The sequence below is a fragment of the Macrobrachium nipponense genome, chromosome 12 (assembly GCF_015104395.2).
Source record: "Macrobrachium nipponense isolate FS-2020 chromosome 12, ASM1510439v2, whole genome shotgun sequence".
In the NCBI taxonomy this organism is placed as follows: Eukaryota; Metazoa; Arthropoda; class Malacostraca; order Decapoda; family Palaemonidae; genus Macrobrachium; species Macrobrachium nipponense.
The window spans coordinates 84,317,908-84,340,201 of NC_087205.1; the positions used below are offsets into that span (position 1 = coordinate 84,317,908).

The 22,294-nt window shown below is 36.4% G+C and overlaps 2 protein-coding genes across 2 annotated transcripts in view; one reads left to right on the top strand and one right to left on the bottom strand.

The window, feature by feature from the left end:
• The window catches only part of LOC135224863 (uncharacterized), a 275,908-nt gene that overhangs the window by 166,197 nt on the left and 87,417 nt on the right, over positions 1-22,294 (top strand).
• Positions 463-16,363, bottom strand: LOC135225083 (hemocytin-like). The gene is made up of 14 exons (XM_064264344.1): positions 16,360-16,363; positions 13,483-13,676; positions 13,044-13,190; positions 11,636-11,783; positions 10,148-10,334; positions 9,775-9,889; positions 9,166-9,331; positions 8,487-8,662; positions 7,994-8,263; positions 7,473-7,649; positions 2,235-2,307; positions 1,872-2,071; positions 1,630-1,770; positions 463-630 (listed from the first exon to the last, which is right to left on the bottom strand). Exons 1-14 carry the CDS (start codon positions 16,361-16,363, stop codon positions 463-465), a joined length of 2,166 nt encoding a protein of 721 aa, XP_064120414.1.

Here is a 22,294-nt window from a genome sequence, read left to right on the forward strand (position 1 = left end):
TTCAAGGACCCACAACGTGTATCTCGTGTGCCTTTAGTAACCCCTAGGAAGCATCAGAGTGTCCCTAGGGGCATTCATAGGCATTTTGGAGGCTCAAAACCAAAGGACATTGACAATTACGTTATTAGAAGCTCGATCGGCCAGCATGACGCAAGTCCTCATTTTGATGGCAGTTGGTCATCTATGATGAGGACTCACTCCCGATGTTAGTGATGATGAATATTTGCCCCAATGTCCGTTCGAGGTCACATCCCGAAAGTGAGCTCAATTTTAGTGGTTTTAGTGCGTATGAGGGGGGAATCTTGGAGGAGGAGGAGGAGAGAGGAGATAACGTCGTCTAGTTTTGTCGCCGATGACGACACAGAAAACGAGGCCTAAGTGAGGGAGATGGGCCAGTGGGGGGGAGGGTGGGGGGGGGGGTTTCGAGTGCGAAACCGTGCCCAAGCACATGCATGTATTAGGTCAGAGCGTCGTACCAGCCAAGGTGAAGGTCGGTCGTCCAAGAGCGACAAGGACCCCACCCCACCTAACATGCACCCATTCATGGCAGCACCAGGGCTCATTGTACCTGTTCCTCTCACTGCTCTGGGGTTCATTCAGCTGTTCCTTACGCTGGAATTGCTGGAATACCTGGAGGAGAGACGGCAGACTACACTCGGTACTGCCGTGACGAACTACGGACGACATTGTCGAATCGCTGGCGGGGTTGCAACCTCACCGACATGGCTTTTTTTGGGGCTTCACATTTTTTTTGGTATCATGCCTGCTGCCGACGTCAGGCAATATTGGAGGCGGAATTTTTTTTTAAGTACGCCCAATGTGCCCGGCATTATGCCCCGTGATAGTTTCCTGGCGTTGGACAGGTATTTCAACGCCTTCAACCGAAGGGCCATACCCCGGAATAACCCCGATCGCCTCATCTTAGTCCGCCCAGTGTTGGAGTACATTCGTGAACGGTGCAAAATTCTCATAGTTCCTGGCAAGAACCTTTCTTTGGATGAGGGAATGATGCATTACAAAGGACGTCTTAGCATTAAAGTGTATAACCCCAAGAAGCCAAAGAAATATGGAGTGAAACATTTTTTTATTACGGAGTCCAACACTGGATACGTCGTGGACTTCTCAGTGTATTCCGGGGTCTTCTCCACGCTGCGTGACACTGTGTTCAGTCTTGTGGATCGTTTCTGTAACCAGGGATACCACCTGTTTATGGATAATTATTATAACTCGGTATTCCTGGCCCAGGAACTGTATGAAGCAGGTGTGCACGTCAGTGGTACCCCGAATGTCCTCAAGAGGTTCGCTAGCCAGCCGCAATATCTGGCAAGAGGAGAGACAGAGTGGCGGCGGAAGGGAGCTGTCTTCGTCATCTGTTGGAATGGGGGTCCGACTCGTCCCCATGATTACGAGGAGATCGTCCAGCGGAAGAAGACATGTCAGCAGGGCCGAGTTATGTATGAGGAGTTTCGTGTCGAGTGGCCTACTGTCATTGGGCACTACAATAGGCACATGGGAGGAGTTGATCTCTTTGATCAACTCATCCAGTATTATCCCTTTGCCAGGAGAACCAGGAGGTGGACACAGAAGCTCCTCAAATAGATTCTTCAGTTGGCCCTCCAGAATGCCTACATCCTCTGCTGAGGGTACTACAATCCAGACGTCCATAGGTTGTCCCACATCCAGTTTCTTGAGGTAGCTGGGAATGCCCTCATCAACTTTAATCCCGATGAGTGGCCTTCCATCACTGGCCCCCTGCCCCGAGCTGCAGATCTGCCCCTAGAGGAAAGGGCAGATGTTAAGAGGGCCAACTTCGGTCGTCCTGCTCCTACCGCTGCTGCCGCCGCCGCCCCTGCTGCCGCCGCCTCTGCTGCCGCCGCCCCTGCTGCCGCCGCCCCTGCTGCCGCCGCCCCTGCTGCCGCCGCCCCTGCTGCCACCACCCCAGCTGCAACCACCCCTGCTGCCGCCGCCCTGCTGCCGCCGCCCTTGATGATCCTGCCCCCGCCTAGATGACTTCTCGTGGATAGCGGACCCTTTGTGTCGGCTGCAGCCAGGGGATCACACACTGGAGCACCTACAAGGGCGCAGGCAGAAACGATACGGGTGGGTGCCATATGAATGGCAGAGAGAGAGACACCCGTTATTCTGTTGCACCTGCAAAATAGCTCTTTGCAGGTTCGGGGAGTGTGACCGCAAGTACCACAATGCAGTTGTATATTGGAGTGCGCCTGACGTACCGACAGCTGAGGGCGCAGCAGGCCGCCGACCATCAGCAGTAATTGGCGCGAAGTCGTCCCTCCCTCCACCAACCTGTACTTCGTCATGTCGAGAGGAAAAAAAAAATGCAAAACTCTTCAATGGAGGAGGGAGAAAACAAGAATAGTACGAAGAGTCAGGATTACGAGTGAGTATTCTGCATTTATTTTATACTTAGTTTTATATTTGTACTTACTTTTTTATATATCTGTATCTATTGATGTATTTTATATGTTATTTAATTTTATGCAAAAAGAAAAGTTTCACCTGCATTCCTTTTAGTTATGTATTCGTACCACCGAATAGAAAAATGTAATATATATATATATATATATATATATATATATATATATATATATATATATATATGTGTATATTGTCTATATATATTTATATATATATTTATAATATATATATATATATATATTTATACTGATTATATATATATATATATCATATATATATATATATCTATATATATATATATATATACTATATATATAAGATATATATATATATATTTATATCTATATATATATATATATATTATATCTATAGATATATATATATATATACAATATATATATATATATATATATATATATCTTATATATATATCTATATATTAGATATATATTAATATTGGTAATTTGGGTAAGCAAAAAATCTCCAAAATACTAGTAATATTCAATCATTTATCTTCATTTTGAAACAAATTCGAAGTCTCTAGCACAATATTTCGATTTATGGTGAATTTTTGAAAAAAAACTTTTTCATTCCCTCCGCGCGCGGATTCTCTGCCGCAAATCTCCGAAATGCTTACGTCACATTCTCGTAATATTTCCTCCGTTTCATATTAGCCGTTATATAGAGGTTTATATATGAAAATATGCGCAAGTTCATGTAGAATACAACAATAAAAATAATTGAAGGTCGTAGCTTTTCTATTTTTGAAATATTTGCATATAAATCACGAAAATAGTAAAAAAAATCGACGTTTGGTCAACTTTGACTACAACCGAAATGGTCGAAAAAAAAACGCAATTGTAAGCTAATATATATAATATATATTATATATATATATATATATATATATATAATATGGATATATATAATATATAGATATATTATATATATATATATATATATATATATATATATATATATATTGGTATTTTGGGTAAGCAAAAAATCTAACATACTAGTAATATTCAATCATTTATCTTCATTTTGAAACAAATTCGAAGTCTCTAGCACAATATTTCGATTTATGGTGAATTTTTGAAAAAAAAACTTTTCATTCCCATCCGCGCAAGCGGATTCTCTGGCCGCAAATCTCCGAAATGCTTAAGTCACATTCTCGTAATATTTCCTCCGTTTCATATTAGCCGTTATATAGAGGTTTATATATAAAAATATGCGCAAGTTCATGTAGAATACAACAATAAATAATTGAAGGTCGTAGCTTTTCTTATTTTTGAAATATTTGCATATAAATCACGATAAATAGAAAAAAATCGACGTTTGGTCAACTTTGACTCAACCGAAATGGTCGAAAAACGCAATTGTAAGCTAAAACTCTTACAGTCTAGTAATATTCAATCACTTATCTTCATTTTGAAACAAATTCGAAGTCTCAAGCACAATATTTCGATTTATCGTGAATTTTTGGTGAAAAAAACTTTTCCTTTCCCTCCGCGCGCGGATTCTCCGCCGCAAATCTCCGAAATGCTTATGTCGCATTCTCGTAATATTTGCTCCATTTCATATTAGCCGTTATATAGAGTTTTATATATGAAAATGTGCACAATTTTATGTAGAATACAACAAAAAATAATTGAAGGTCATAGCTTTTCTTATTTTCGAAATATTTGCATATAAATTACTATAAATAGAAAAAAAATCGACGTTTGGTCAACTTTGACTCGACCGAAATGGTCGAAAAACGCAATTATAAGCTAAAACTATTACAGTCTAGTAATATTCAATCATTTATCTTAATTTTGAAACAAATTCGAAGTCTCTAGCACAATATTTCGATTTATGGTGAATTTTTGAAAAAACTTCCTTTCCCTCCGCGATTGGATTCTCCGCCGCAAATCTCCGAAATGCTTACGTCGCATTCTCGTAATATTTGCTCCATTTCATATTAGCCGTTATATAGAGGTTTATATATGAAAATGTGCGCAATTTCATGTAGAATACAACAACAAATAATTGAAGGTCGTAGCCTTTCTTATTTTCGAAACATTTGCATATAAATCACGATAAATAGAAAAAAAAATCGACGTTCGGTCATCTTTGACTCGGCCGAAATGGTCGAAAAACGCAATTGTAAGCTAAAAATCTTACAGTCTAGTAATATTCAATCATTTATATTAATTTTTAAACAAATTCGAAGTCTCTAGCACAATATTTCGATGTATGGTGAATTTTTGAAAAAATCTTTTCCTTTCCCTCCGCGTGCGGATTCTCCGCCGCAAATCTCCAAAATGCTTACGTCGCATTCTCGTAATATTTGCTCTGTTTCATAGAGTTGTATATATGAAAATGTGCGCAATTTCATGTAGAATACAACAATAAATAGTTGAAGGTCGTAGCTTTTCTTATTTTCGAAATATTTGCATATAAATTACGATAAATAGAAAAAAAATCGACGTTCGGTCAACTTTGCCTTGACCGAATGGTTGAAAAACGCAATTTAAAGCTAAAACTCTTACAGTCTAGTAATATTCAATCATTAACTTCATTTTGAAACAAATTCGAAGTCTCTAGCACAATATTTCGATTTATGGTGAAATTTTGAAAAAAACTTTTTCCTTCCCTCCGTGCGGGGATTCTCCGCTGCAAATCTCCGAAATGCTTACGTCGCATTCTCGTAATATTTGCTCCGTTCCATATTAGCCGTTTAATAGAGTTTTATATATAAAAATGTGCGCAATTTCATGTAGAATAAAAAAAATAATTGAAGGTCATAGCTTTTCTCATTTTCGAAATATTTGCATATAAATCACTTTAATTAAAAAAATCAACGTTCGGTCAACTTTGACTCTAGCGAAATGGTCTAAAAGCGCAATTGTAAGCTAAACCTCTTACAGTCTAGTAATATTCAATCATTTATCTTCATTTTGAAACAAATTCGAAGTCTCTAGCACAATATTTCGATTTATGGTGAATTTTTGGAAAAAACATTTTCCTTCCCTCCGCGCACGGATTCTCCGCCGCAAATCTCCGAAATGCTTACTTCGCATTCTCGTAATATTTGCTCCGTTTCATATTAGCCGTTTCATAGAGTTTTATATATGAAAATGTGCGCAATTTCATGTAGAATACAAAAAAAAATTGAAGGTCGTAGCTTATCTCATATTTGAAATATTTGCATATAAATTACGATAAATAGAAAAAAATCGACGTTCGGTCAACTTTGACTCTACCGATATGGTCGAAAAACGCAATTGGAAGCTAAAACCCTTACAGTCTAGTAATATTCAGTCATTTATCTTCATTTTGAAACAAATCCGAAATCTCTAGCTCAAATGTTCGATTTATGGTGAATTTTTGAAAAAAACTTTTTCCTTCCCTCCATGTGGGGATTCTCCGCCGCAAATCTCCGAAATGCTTACTTCGCATTCTCGTAATATTTGCTCTGTTTCATATTAGCTGTTTCATAGAGTTTTATATATGAAAATGAGCGCAATTTCATGTAGAATAGAAAAAAATATTGAAGGTCGTAGCTTTTCTCATTTTCGAAATATTTGCATATAAATAACGATAAATAAAAAAAATTCGACATTCAGTCAACATTAACTCGACCGAAGTCGAAAAATGCAATTGTAAGCTAAAACTCTTACAGCTAGTAATATTCAATCATTCATCTTCATTGTGAAACAAATTGGAAGTCTCTAGAACAATATTTCGATTTATGGTGAATTTTTGAAGAAAAAAATGTTAACGTCGGCACGTTACGAATTCATGCATCATTTTGTGATAATATTTTCTCTGTGTTGCTTTGATCGTTTTACAATGTGTTATATACCAAAATGATCGCAATTTAGTGTACAATACAACCAAAAAAATTAACTTGTTAGCTTTAACCGTTTTGCTCACAGCGCGATTTGTATACAATTATATATGAAAAAATTTTTCGCGCTGTCATATATCCCAATATTTATATATGATAATGATATGTTTTTTCATTTCTGATGGTTGCATACTAAACTTCAGGTAATGACAAAAAAAGGAGCCAAAAATGAACTCTTAATCTTGAAAACTCTGCGTGCTGTGATTAAAAAAAAAAAAAAATTCCGCTTTGGCGCTCACTCCCGAACCTCACCGGCATACAGGAGACGATTTTTAAAATACCGCTTCGGCATTTAAGGGTTAATAGCCTAATGACATGTTTGCTGACAGAGGGCACCATTGACAACAGGTAAGGGTTTCCAATTTGTGTAGTTTTGATAAAAGGGTGTAAGATATATATATGTCTATCTATGTATATGTATATATTATATAATGTATATATATATCTATATATATATATATATATATATATATATAGTATATATCAAGAGTCAGCAGGAAAAATGAAAAGCAGCAGTACCTAGTGCTTTCGTGTATTCTTGCTACACCTCATCAGGGTACAATATATATATTGTACCCTGATTTTTCCTGCTGGCTGCTGGCTCTTGACATACAATCTTCACGTGCTACTTGTGATTGTATAACATATATATACATACATACATACATTATATATATAATGTATATATATATTTATAATATTACATATATATAAACAATATTTTTCTCAAAGTGACAAATTTTTGCATGAAAATATCTGTCCTGACAGTGGTATACACTTATATGAAGATGAAAAATAAGCCATCTCTCCAACTTTCCATCAACACTACACTTTCCTTTGTATTCCTGTACAAAAGTTGTGACAGCACGCATTTCTTGTGCTTGAAGATAAACCAAAATCAACTGCTTAACAGACTCTAAGAGGGCCCAATGATTTTGAAGAGGTTGGAAAAAACTGGTTGAGTATACTGGATTTTGTATGTACTTTTACACTGCCTAAAGAGATTACTTCCTCACCCAGTCCAGTCAACGATGCTTTATTGTGTTTGAGATGGTAATGGTAACAAAGTGAAAAATCCTTAAAAAATAAAATGTTCAATGATTATGAGAACTTAACTGTATTATTTTCTCTTACTTACAGGAGGACACTGTGGGAATGGAGTCTCAGTTGTGGTTGGGTATGGTGTGGTCATCTGGACACATGAGTACTGAGGACACACAGATCCATCTAGGCTTTCTATATACATGACTCGTAGATCATCAGGACACTCAACAGGTGGACACATTGTTGTTGTGATGATAGGGGTACAATCATACTAAAAAACAAAGCATCCTATTATTACCCATTGAATGAAATATTTTCTGTCTAAAAGTAAAATGGATATGAAATGGTAAAGGTTTCAATAATAAAACTATATTCAGGCACAGTTGGTAATTTTCCACAAGTATGCACTGAAATAAAGCATTCTGTGAATTGTGAAGACAGCGACATTATATTTACTAAAAAAAGTTATATATGTACAAAATACTTGGATTGAGGTATAAACAATTAAAATCTCACTTTATGACTAAAAAACTGTATTTTCTTATTCAACCCAAAGAAAAATTTAGTAAAATATATTTGTAGCATTACAACTAGAGGTCAGTCCAGAAAACTTACTTCAGGACATAGTTCAATGGGCTCCTTTGAATCCTTATAGTTCACTTCATATCCCTGTGGACATGAGGGTGGTGGGCATGGGGCTGTAGGAGTAACAGGAGGGATGCACTGGTAATGAGGACACCAGTCATCTGATGATGTAGACTGTATTTCATAATCTTGACTTTCTTGTACTACATAACCATCGGGACACACAGGAGGAGGACAAGTAGGAGGTTCCATAGTAGTGATGGGTGGAATACATTTGTATGTAGGACAAACTTCTCCTGGCTGAGAGTGAGGGAAAACAATTCATGGAATAAGCAGAACTTTTTAAAAATTAAGACATTAAACACCTTACTAAACACTACAATTACTTATCAGAAAAATAAATATCTAATATAATTCAAAAACCGAAGTTATAAAAGACATTACATTCAGGAAAAATACTTTACTTAAATAGCAACTATTTATGACACAAAGAAAAGAATATGTGATGTTAACATCCACAGACCTTCTTATGAGAGAATACAATATCAAACTGCAATGGACAGTGAGGTATTGGACAAGGCATTGGAGTAGTCATCTCAGGAAGCTCACATGTTACAGATGGGCATCGTCCTTTTACCTTCTGAACTTTCATTACCCATGGGTCTGGACACTCTTTGGTTGGGCAGCCCTTTGGTATTTCTGGTGGTGAAGCGATGAGATACAGGTGACTTAACCTGCCTTGCTTAAAATTTTGCTATTCTTCAAAATTCACACAGTGATAAACAGTACGTACTACTGACATTGTCATGGAAATGATGTAATTGGCAGTTTTGTACATCACAGTGATATAGTGAATTTACAGGTTTCTTATAATGGTCACATACAAATAAAACAGAAACCACAATAAAGTATGTTACATGAAGAATTTCTTGTTTTGTTAACTTACTGTTATTTTAATTTGATTTCATCATACTACGTATTTACCTAAGAAGCTTGCAACTAAATCATTACACCACTTGAATTCTATTCAAGACAATTCTTATTGCTTTTGTCATCACATCATTTTCAATTTTTCATTTGCTTTCATTAGCATTATTAATGACAGTAAATTTATAGGAAAACTCACAAAATGTTAATAGAAAATGAACTCATAACTAATATGCTGTATATGCTGTACCAACCTAAGAATAATTAGTACTTACCAGGCGTTGGAGGAGGACAATCCACTTCGTCATCAGGACAGTCTTCGATACCATTACACCAGTTAGTCTCATTCAGGCAATAATTACTTGAAGGGCATAACTTGGTACCTTCTGGGCAAGTCTTACAAATACATGTGCACAGAGATGTTACAACGCTATATTCATTCTGAAAATAAATAGGAATTCTTGTATCATTTATCACATAATACTTCTTGGGGGGCTGGAGGCTGACAACAAAAACATATGAAAAGTCTCATAAAAAGTAATGAGTACAAGGGAAAGAAAAGATAACCTCATGGTGATGAACTACAAATACCTACATTTCTGTAGCAGTATTTAGGGGTTTCAATATGGCTATTGTGAAACACTAAAATTAGTTTGAAAATACTTTCAATGAATAGGTAACAAGGGTGTAAAAACTTTACAATTTGTCATTCAAAAGATATTCCAGAGTTCATAATAGTTAGGCCGATGTACTATTGTACACCTATACTCTAATGTGCTGATTACCTAATGTAACTATGATCAAAATTTTGCTTTGCTCCTAGAAATTAAAGGCAACTAAAATCTGCAGCATTTTCTTATTGCTTATAACACAAACAGACTTACTTCATCCTTGCATGGTGGACACTTCTTTTCTTGACATTTTGCCTCTCCCTCTCCTCCAATTATACATTCACACACTTTACAGTCTCTGGACTCAAATAATGAACCAGTTTCATACCTAGTAAAACAGTAAAAGTACCACAGATTACAACTCAGTGTGTATATCTGGCATCAATAATCATATTTGCTGTGATATCTGTTGACAATAAATACAAGTGAGTTTGATGCATTTTAACGGTATTGAAAAACATCTCAAAATAAAATGCTTCATCATATATACATACTTGTAATTCAATACAAGAGGTGAATCCACTTTGAATATATAGGTGATCTTAAGAACAAGAAAAATCTTGATAAAAATTCAAAGAACAAATACCTAATGCCATCCTCATAACATGGGCACATTGCCTTTGCTACGCAGAACTTTCCATCAAAGAATGTTCCACTGGAACATGGATTACAGCGATCATAAAACTCTTCTGGCAAACCAGGACAAGCGTCGCAGTAAGGTGGTGGAGGAATCAAGGTGGTGGTGAATGGAGCTTCAGTAGTTGTTACCTCCGCTGCATCAGAAATTAAAATATTGAAATAATTTGTTTTTTCATTTTGTTAGAAAAGAAATCTCTTAATAAGGGGAAAAGGATTATGAATTCATAATTTTGTATTTCTTTTGAGGGATAGGAGTAGCTTAGTACTACTGGAAAATGATTCCTAGGAAAAGGGGAGGTTCGTACAGGCGTACGGAGTAGACAAATGGGCTTTAGTAATATTGGGGAATAGTTCAAGTAAAGAATAGTTTAAGTAAAGGGACTGGAGATTCTTAAGAGTGGGGGATATCATTGTTATTAGGAGGGTTTCAACAAGAAGAAAGACAAAATCTTCTAGCTTTAACATTTTTCATTTAGCAGGAAACAATGTTTATAATAAAGAAAAGATGTTCTCAGTTAGGGAAACAGTCTTAAAGGGATGAATGGGGAGGGAACATTTTGGTTTATGGCAATATATTTTTAGCAAAAGGAACAAAGAATATTTTAGTAAGGTCAGATTACCTTCAGGAAAGAAGTTATGAACCACTGTTAGCAAATGGAAAACAGAGACTTTCAAATTTTAAAATGAGAGTATCAACAGAGAAAATAGAAATGGGAATTGGTTTTGTCCTAACAGAAAAAGGAACCATTTAGCAGAAGAAAGGACTCATTTCTGGAAGGGGTGGAACATTTTATGGCAAGCCAAAGAATACTAATCACACAACAAAATTTGGATAATATTATCAAAGAAATTATATGATTTTCACATTAGGCTAGAAATCTCATAAGGGGAATGTTTCCAATATACAGTACTGTTTTCTACCAAGAAAAGGCATGTTATTATGAGAAAAAAATTTACTTTAGAAAGGTCAGGTTTCTGATTAATGCTTATGCTTCAGTAACCTAACATTTTTTTGTTATGCAAAACACAAGTAAGAAGTCATGCTATAAACAAATTTCATTAGACTTAACTTTATCAGAATGTTAAGAATATAAATGGCACTACTTAGGAGGTCAAACCTCTATCCTCAGATATCATTGAATAACTTTATAAACTAAAAAGAAATTAATGCCAATAAAATTTTTATAACCCCTGTACTCATTTGTAATAAATTATCCTTTTCAAAATGAAAGAAAATTTAATTTTTCTTGTAAAGAGGAAAAAACACAAATTGAACACTGTTCTGTGTAAGATCTGAGAGATCTTAAGTTCACTTCAATTTTACAGTACGAAAAGAAGTTTCAGGTCTCAAGTCGAAGCATATGCTAAATGCAGAGACTTCAAATTATTTAGACATAAAAACCACGATTAAAGAAAAGAAAACAACTATACATACGATAAGGATGGAAACAACCCAAAACCTCAGCTCTCATGGCAATATTGTTCTTCCAAGTCTTGGGTCTAATTTCCAAAAACTGTGCTTGAATAACTCTGTCGAACTTTGTCTTCACAACAGAATCTCGATCATAATTGCCAGGGAATACCTGTAACATAAATGACCTTGCTGGAGCCTTTGCCTTATCTTTTTTGCATATTGAATGAAGGTACACAATATTAACCCAGTTTAGTATCTTGACCATAAAACATAGAAAAAGCATTTATGTACTTTTACTATACTACTACTTATATTGTTGAATATCAACAAATAGCAAGAAGGAACCAATTTTGAAAAGAGCAAAAACTAAATATTTTTTGACTGGTGTATAATACCAACCATTTATTACTCAGCTGAAGATAGTTACAAAATATGTTTTAGAATACCCTATACAGCTAAGAAGTAAGTACAAGTTGACCTGTTTATATATTAGATTTGATCATTTTAATCTGTTTCAATAAATGGCAATCACAGAAACCAAATACAGTCGACCCTTGGTACTCATGGGGGACGAGTACCACAACCCCTGCAAATAGCTAAACCCGCAAATACTTGACAACCCTTCTAAAATGCTTATAACTGCCTACTTACTACACCTGAGTATTTTAGCAGATTTATCACAAAAAATGCATATGCTAGTCACAAAAATGGTACCATGAAAACAGTAATTAGTGAATGTTTCTTTATGAAAAATATCACAAATAGGTGAATTTTCCGTGAATAATATGGATATATGTTCCGCAGAAAAATCCGCGAATAAGTGAAGTTGCGAATCCGGAACCACGAACAGGCAGGGTTCCACTTTACATCACAACAATTAATCGAGCAAGAAAAAGAACACCAAGGAATATTAGGAACATAAGAGCATGATACAAAAGAGAAAATTTCTTCAAAGTGAACACTGAGAAGTTTTTGAAAATGGAATTCAAAGTACACTTGCAGTTCCAGAGACCTTATCTGAATGGAGCAGACAGTGAATAAAGATTGATTTGATATCGTGAATGTACATCAATCTACTGGAAAAGAGTACTGAGATATGAAGTAACAAGACAAATCTTGGATACTGGATGAGACCTGGGATACAATATAGGATAGACAGAAGAAAACGGTATATGGGACAAATTTCAGAGATGCAAAATACAACATAATAAGATAGCAGAGGTAAATGAGGATCATGGAGAAATAAAAGAAACTACTTGAACAAATAGGTTTATGGCACTGGTGGTGGAAATCTTTGCAATATTTAAAAAAATTTTAATTACTGTGAAAAATATCACTTCTCAGTGGCTGTACAGGAAGACTGTACAACAACAGAAGAAAATTAACCTTTGTGAATCATGAAACTCAAGGAGTATGAGGCTGTCCTTACCTTTTCGGATCCATCTGGATTGAGAATGCTATTCCATGTCTTTCCATCTGGAGAATAACGAACAGTGAAAGATTCGACCCAGTCATCACTGTCTGAACGTCCTTGTGTGAGGATGCCAGAAATCTTACTTGGCTCCAAGAAATTAAACTGAAAGAAAGTATAAATTTAAATTCAGGAAGTATTTACAATAATATAATATACTTCATTTAATGAATACATTGATAATACAATCATCCTACAAAATGCATAAACACAGATGAATATAAATTAGGAATTTTCAGTGCATGAAATACAGTTATAACTTAAACTTTTTACCAGTAATTATGCCATGTTCAATAGAAATTACATATCTCTCTTGAAAAAGATTAAACTTTTTACAAGTAATCATGTTATGTTCAATTACATATTTCTCTTGAAAAAGATTTAGGGCTGTACTCACCCTAACGTACTGATCAGGCTTTGGCTTTGCAACCCAAGCTCCAGCAGATGCTACAAAGGATGCCTTGCTGTTCAGGGGAAGGTTTGCTTTCCCATAGTAACTTTCTCTGTCATCCAGAACAGACGACACCACAATTTGGTTCGGGGACATCTCACCATTTTCGAGTCCCATAGGGTCTTCACAGATGGGGGCTTCTGGTAATCAAAATATTAACAAAACTAACAATGAGTATGACCATAAAATTATATTAAAAATGATAATTGTAATATCTTTTTCCCACCACTAACCCTATCTTTTCCTTATTTTACCATGCTCCGCCTTTTCCCATCTTTTTACCACTCCAAAACCACAAAACACACTGAGACTATGTGACCACAACCTTGAATCTTATACATATAGTACTCCTCATATACCCCTTTCAATTCTGTCTTTTACCCAAGCCCATTTCAAGAAATTGTCTTATATGCTACTCTCATTTCCATTTTAACAAATCACTTGTATAAATTACATTTACAGTTGGCCCTTGCTATAACTGTACAACTGGAATGTGTTTCAGCAAGTCAAATTGCAATCCTATAGCAAACTTAACTTTTGGAAAAGCAGGATTGTATTTAAAGTGATTGCATCCCACTAACCCTTAATCCTATATAATAGTAAATAAAAATATCATGGGTAAAAACAGGTTAAATTTAAACTAACTATAACCTACCCCATGATTACAACAAGCTATAATTTTTTGGCTAAATTCAATAAATATTATAAAGTAATCATCATTATCATAACACTATTAAAACATATCATAATTCTGCAAAAAAAGTTTATTATGAACATTTTAAAATTGCAAAAAATATCTGGTACACTCACTATAATCTATGCCAAATCCATGTAAAATAACTATTATTCCTGTCCCACCTACTCCTTGACGTAAATGTTACGAGGTTACATATTCAACTGTCCAAAACACGATCAAAAGCACACCAAAGGAGACTAGAATATGAGGAAACACAATAGGACAAATTATGTCTTGATGATTGCTGCACACAGATAGGCACCAAGCTCAGAATCAAATCAAAGCCTGAATACAATGAAATTAAATTACCATATATTCATGCAGCAATTCAGCGTTTCTCCTAACAGGAGAGTAAAGTTTGGCATGTGTATTGGTATACGTACTACATTCATGCATATCTTCATCCCTTGGGAGAAATGTTGTATTTCATTACTAGGGGTGATATCAGATTGGGCTTATCTTTTCTTGGGTTAAAGTCCTGATAATGATCCCACACTGGGTGCAACATTCCTCCTTTTCCATAACGAAATAACATTTTTAATTGACTTTTTTTAACAATAACTGTTTCCATGCTAAGCTAATTTATAGGAAATTAGATCACCTACTGAAAAAACATTTCATTGTTAAACCAAAAGTTTTAACTGTCCCTAAAATGAAGTTCTATGCATGCTTTCCATTTACCCATGACATTAAATTTCACAAAAAGTTCACAGAAATCATTCAGGAACATTTTCATGCCATAAACGTAAAATTAATCCCTAAGAACTCTTTCACCATCGGTTCCCTCTTTACCTCGAAGGAGCGATTATCACCTTATATGTCCTCTGGTGTTATTTATAAATATACTTGCCCTGAATGTCAAACAGGGACCTATGTGGGATCCACCAGCAGACTCCTTAAGGTGCGTATCGATTCTCATCGTGGCATAAGCTTCCGTACTGGCAGCAGGATTGCAAACCCAGAACACTCCAATATTAGAAATCACTCCAAAATATGTAAAACATATATCGATAATAAAGACTCTGTATATTTTAGGCCATACCACCAACCCGCACGACCTTGTTATTCTAGAATCGCTCTTTATTAAACAACTGTTTCCGTCGTTGAACACCCATACGTCTTCCTCCCCTCTGTATTTGTCTTGACTTGTGTTGTTTATTTATGTTTTTTTGGTTACGTTTAGTTTAACGCTGTCACTCCTCTAGGTCGGTCCTTGACTTCTTTGTTCTATAACTGTTCACTGCTGCTTTCAATTTTTTGTCAATTTTTGCTTATTTTATGTTCATTTATCTTTCATTTTAATGTATGTCCTTTTAAATAATTTAATTTCCTTAATTTTAATGTGTATATTTTGTACACTTAGTAAGAATAATTTTTTAGCTTTTGCATTTCTGAATTTTTAAATTTTAGTTTTGTTTTTACAATTTTACTAGGAATTTTATTTTTCATTTTTAACAGCCTGATGATGTAATTAACTTGATAATTACGAAACGTCGCAATAAAGACAGCATGTACATCTGTGTGTGTCCTCTTCCCTTCATTGATGGTTATTAATATGGATTGACTCCTGGCTCCTGGCACTAAGCTATATATATATATATATATATATATATATATATATATATATATATATATATATATATATTATATATATATGTGAACTGATCTGCATAGAAAATTCATGTGTGAGACGTAACGGAAATTCTACTAGATGTGTTGCGTGTACGTGTGATGAAAGAGTAACGATCGGATAGATATCGCTGATTCATCGAATGCCCTATGATCGTTGGTGGCGTGGCGTGGGTGATTCAAATGAGTGCCATACATCGAAGACCCTTGGTTCCTTTCAATTATAAGAGGCCAATCAGCTTAGAGCTGTGACCCAAACAAGTTCAGTTTGAAAAGTTAAGAGTCAGTAGGGAATTAGTGGTCGACGGGTCAGGGGGCATCTCAAAGACAGTGGTCGGCGCGTGTCGCCTTAAGCCCCTATTACACTTATCCGGTTTCCTACGGCGCCGTCGGTCGCGACGCTAGCATATGTTCAAGCCGGAGCATGTGATAGCAAATTGGCCGTATGAAACGCTCACCCATGGCCGGCCGGATGAACTTTCGCCAGTACTAAAGTTGGCCGTACGGCCGTCGTACGTCACGACTGAGGACGTAGCGTGTAATTGCTCACCGTATGGTATGACATCAGTCTGAGGCTGCACCTGTACATTTATGAACCTTGAATACTCTGGAATAAAGTTTGAACTTCTTTATTTTTTTTAAATTAACCTGGTATGAATGTTTCATACTGTATAGATATTAAATGTTAGGCTGTATATTAATTACATTACGTACAGTTTATGAACATTTTGACATTTGCTCTGCATTATTCTATAGAGGAATTATATTTATGTTTCCATGTATATTTCCCATTGCACATACTGTGACACATCAACAGGAAATTAGTTATTTGTACAAAATAAACTTGCCTTCAGATATTTTGGGCCTAAACATTTGCAGATTGCTGCACATGTTTCTGGGATTATTGCACTGAGAGAAGGCTGCATATAATTGTTGTAAACTTTAGATCGCTATATGTTCTTCCTGTAGCAAGAAATCTCAAAGTGGCTGAAAGACGCTCATGTGACTAATTGCTTCTCTCATGCAAGTGTCCTTTTTTTCTATTAAAGGTGATACCTGACTTAAGAGTTCCAAATATGTGTCATGATCCATTCGCATGTATTTAAACCAGTCATCTTTTGCTAGTGCTAGTTCCTTCATTAAGTTAACATGAGAGTATTTTTGTTACGCAGCCAATGTTTGGACCAAATCTTCCTTTTCTTGTTTTCACCTTCAAACAGCACGCTAGAGCAATAGCAACGAGATTGTCGTCGAGAGAAGACATGTCACTCCTCCACCACAAACAGTGCCACACTCACCCACTTGCCACCGGCCGTTCAAATACTGTAATAACTCTAGCCGTAGGCCAGAATTTTCCTACGGCGCCATAGGCCAAGTTGGCAGTAGGAAACCGGATACGTGTAATGGGGGCTTTAGAGTACCTTCCGACTATATAATAATCATATAATTAGTAGCGTAATATTAGCAGCAGGGCCCTGTGTAACTATTAAGGAAAATACACGAGTTAATTTTATCTTACGCGTTTCATTGTACTGGTAGAACCCTTGTATGATCGAAAATCAGGTCATATAAATTGGTGTCAGTCGTGGGGTCTTGCCAGTGCATAATAATTAACAGTGTAATTGTGAAGGTGAAATAAACAATGCAAACTCGAAGAAAAGTGGCACGTGACGGCGGGAGTGCCAGTACTAGCAGCACCAGTGCTAACAATAACAGTGCCGAGAAAAAGGACAGTGTGAATGATCCGGCAGTGGCAACAATTATCCAACACGCGTTAGAAGAGTTACACAAATTAACAAAAGAAACGCAAACAAAAAAGCCCGTCGACCCACCCACAATTTCGGCCAACATCGCGTTGTTCACGCAAGTGTGATCAGACAAAAAAATAGAAAAACTGCCAGTGCAAGATGGATCAGTGCCTGAGTTTGATAACTTACTCACTGGTGAAGTCTTCCTTTCGATTGAGACCTTTATAAAGTGTGTTGAAAACGCCACAATTGGATGGACAGATAGAGAAAAGATTGTGCAAGCAAAACAGAAGATCATCGGCAATGCAGCACGACAAATCAGGAGTTGGGAAGTCAGTTATTCGGCAGACTGGGGTACTTTTAAACAGCACCTCACTCAGCAGTTTGCCCTACATCGAGAGGAGAAGATGGCGCTAATGGAAGCTTATGACCCCAGGTTGGGGGTGGGAGAGTTGATTTCAGCCTTCTACTATCGCGTCGGTGAGGACTATGAGTCCCTCACCCCTGACGAAGACCAGACTGTAGAGGGAAAAGAAAACTTCTGTCGACGCATGTTGAAACGAATTCTTCCCACCTCCATAGTGGGATTTCTTGTTGAGGACGAGAGGCCCTTACACACCTTGCTGCCGAAGGTACAACTCCTATTCGACGGCAGAAGACGCCAGCAAACAAGGATGGGGGTACAGGCCACCTCCCAACCGGTTGTTGCAACGGTTAACCAATCTGACCCAGCGAATCCTCCGCCAGCCTCACCCACCATCCAGGGGGCCGGTTCACGCACCCAGGGGCCTCGAAGAGGCAAGGGGAAAACAGCCGGGAATTACATGGTTGGCCGTTGCTGGGGGTGTAGGAGAGAGGGCCACCTGAGGGCCCAGTGCCCCTCTTTCATTGAGCCACGACGTTGTTTCCGATGCAAAGCAACAGACCACCTCGTGAGCTCTTGTTCAAAAAACGACGATGGCCAGCAGAACAACGTTCCCCCCTCACCAAGTAGAGGAAGGGGAAGGCGGCGTGGAGGAGGAGTCGGGAGGACCCCCGACTACACCCACGGCTGCCGGGTCCAAACAACGACTGTGTCCCGGTAGGACAAGGGACGCCTTGTCGGGAGGAGGGGAAGTCAGCCAACCCTCGAGAAGTAGTGGATAGCCCTAGCCTCCCCCACCCGTCGCTGCCCATGCCCGGTCGTTCAGGGTACCAGGAGAGACGGTAAGGCAAGAGCCTATCTCCCACCCTCAATCCACGAAGGAAGATGTGGTGCCGATCGTGCAAATATGGGTAGGGGAGCAACAGGGAAGGGCGTTGATCGACACTGGTGCAAGAGTGTCTCTGTTAGAACACCTGGTGACAGGATCGGTGCAGCCGATGAAAGGTTCTTTAGTTTTGAGTAGCTACTGCAGGTGGTCATCATATGGTAACCCAGAGGGCTGTGAGGCAACAGGTTTTTTGGTTTTTGTGCTAAACAAATTTTAAGAAGAATGTAATGTGTTTAATGTGGTGATATAAAATTTATTATTTCATTGATTCTTACATAATTTCTTTTCATTAAAGAACATGTTTACAATGTGATGCGTGGAATTCAGAACAGACTGTAAATTGCCAATTGTAAGCACGTTATTTGACCCTGACTTGCTAAGTTTAGTTTTTATTCTGCATGAATTATTAATAGCATTTCTGATAACATTTCGGTCGGTAAGGTACTCAAATAATAGTGCACAAATGATAGAGACTAAATAAAGGAAAAATGCATAAAAATAAATAAAGAAAAAATAATGTTATGAGTTCTGCGGGACGCAGAACTTGGGGGGGGGGAGTGGTGAATTGATCTGCATAGAAAATTCATGTGTGAGACGTAATGGAAATTCTACTAGATGTGTTGTGTGTATGTGTGATGAGAGAGTAACGATCGGATAGATATCGCTGATTCATCGAATGCCCATATGATCGTTGGTGGTGTGGCGTGGGTGATTCAAATGAGTGCCATACATCGAAGACCCTTGGTTCCTTTAAATTATAAGAGGCCAATCAGCTTAGACCTGTGACCCTAACAAGTCAGTTTGAAAAGTTAAGAGTCAGTAGGGAATTAGTGGTCGACGGGTCAGGGCACGTCTCAAAGACAGTGGTCGGTGCGTGTCGCCTTAGAGTACCTTCCGACTATATAATAATCATATAATTAGTAGCGTAATATTAGCAACAGGGCCCTGTGTAACTATTAAGGAAAATACACATGTTAATTTTATCTTACGCGTTTCATTGTACTGGTAGAACCCTTGTATGATCGAAAATCAGGTCATATATATATATATATATATATATATATATATATATATATATATATATATATATATATATATACAGGCAGTCCCCGGGTTACGACGGGGGTTCCGTTCTTAAGACGCGTCGTAACCCGAAAATCGTCGTAAGCCGGAACGACGTTCTTGAAAACATGTCCACAGGGAAAATTTCACTAATTTGCAATTTTTCTTAGGGCTGTATCTCTAAAATTATCACTAATTTACTTTTTTCATGTGCAACACTGTATATTCACAAATTACTGTATATTTTCATTAAAATACAAGAGAGAGAGAGAGAGAGAGAGAGAGATTACATAAAACCATTAAATTCGTTGACCATTGTATGGCATTGTTAAGCTCCGAGTGTCACTGGACAGAAAAAAGACAAAGGGAAGAATTTTCTTTTGAGATTAGTTATCGTATTATTACTACTTCTATTATTATTATTGATTATTATTATTATTATTATTTGAAAAGATAATAAACATGTGCATCTACCATAAAAATTCTCTCATCTCAGTAAGAAAGAGGAATTATCCTTACAAGTGAAATGGAAAGTAATTTTCATCTCTTTAAAATACGACCATTATGAATTTTGTAATTAAAGTTTTATTATTATTATTATTATTATTATTACTATTATTATTATTATTATTATTAAATAACTGAAATTATCAATAAACATTTTACATACTAGTACCATAAAAATTCTTTCATCTCGGTAAAAGAAGAGAGAGAGAGAGAGAGAGAGAGAGAGAGAGAGTGTTTTATCTCTCTCTGTTCTCTCAAAAAATACTTATAACGCTTCTAGCTAAAGAGAGGGAGGGAGTTACCACTATGACACATTATTATCTTGTGGCAAAGAGAGAGAGAGAGAGAGAGAGAGAGAGAGAGAGAGAGTTAACCTTAATTAAAAGTGACATGGATAGATTAGTACGTATTGTATTTCTTTAAAATATTATCACATATGAATTTTGTAATTACAGTTATTATTATTATTATTATTATTATCATTATTATATTATTTGAAAGTATTAAAAACAAATAGTACAAGTACATAAAAAATCTCGAGTCTCAGTAAATGAGAGAGAGAGAGAGAGAGAGAGAGAGAGAGAGAGGGGGGGGGTGGGATCCCAGGAACACGTGATTGCAACACTGCAGCTCTTCCCCCTCCTGGCTGTCACAGAACTTGATATATCTGACAGTTTTATTACCTGGATCTCGGGGAAAAGTTACTGAAAAAAGACTGGGATTTCCTTCATTCTTCCATAATTTTTTAAATATAAGCTAAAATCTTACTAATTCACTATGGTATTTTCTTTAATGAATTGATATTATTGCTGTATAAATTAATATTAATATTTGAAAATAGTAAATCATTTATTTATCATACAAAAAAACATACATCTTTGTAGTAGAGAGAGAGAGAGAGAGAGAGAGAGAGAGAGAGAGAGAGAGAGAGAGAGAGAGAGAGAGAGAGAGAGAGAGAGAATTATATTTTTATTATGTGATATCATTTCAACTTATTAAACTTACTAATACAGTATTAATCAAAATTAATATTTGAAAATTAGTAAATCATTTTTGTATTATAAAAATGTATTTAGTCATGAAAATAAACATCAAAATACACTAATTAGTGATTATTTTCGTCGAAAAATACAAAGAGAGAGAGATAGAGAGAGAGAGAGAGAGAGAGAGAGAAACTATGCTTTTTATATCCAAGTCTAAGTAGAGTATAAATGGATTCTTTAAGTGAAATAATGTTTCAATGATATTTTGCTGTTTTGTATTAAAGGATATGTATACTGTTTGAGAATGTGTTCCTTATCCTTGACTATGGTTACCATACAGTTTTTAATAGCGTAAATTTAATTTTATGCACCCTCTGCTCAGAAACTAGTTTCTGCGATGAGGTATCGTTAAAAGGCATAAAAAACCGTCGTAACCTTGGAATTTGCGTTGTAATCTAACCAGAAACTTAGTTTTGTTAATTATGTATACTGGAAACAAGCAATGATTTTTTCATTATTTGCGCTTTTGGACTGTTATAAACTGCGCATCCTAAGCTAGTGTATTCATTCGCTCGGAAACTAGTTCCACATATGAGGCGTCACAAATAAAAAAGATTAAAAAATACGACATAAAAAGTGTCGAAAATCATCATAACCTCAAAATTTTTGTTGTAATCTAACCAAAAACTTATTTTTATATTAATATACTGTGCTAAACTATAAAGGATTCTTATCATAGTATGCGTTTTTTAAAAGCATCGTTAACTCGGAGCATCGGAAGCATCAGCGTCGTAACCTCGGAACAAACGTCGTAACCCAGGGCGGATTTTTCAATGAATA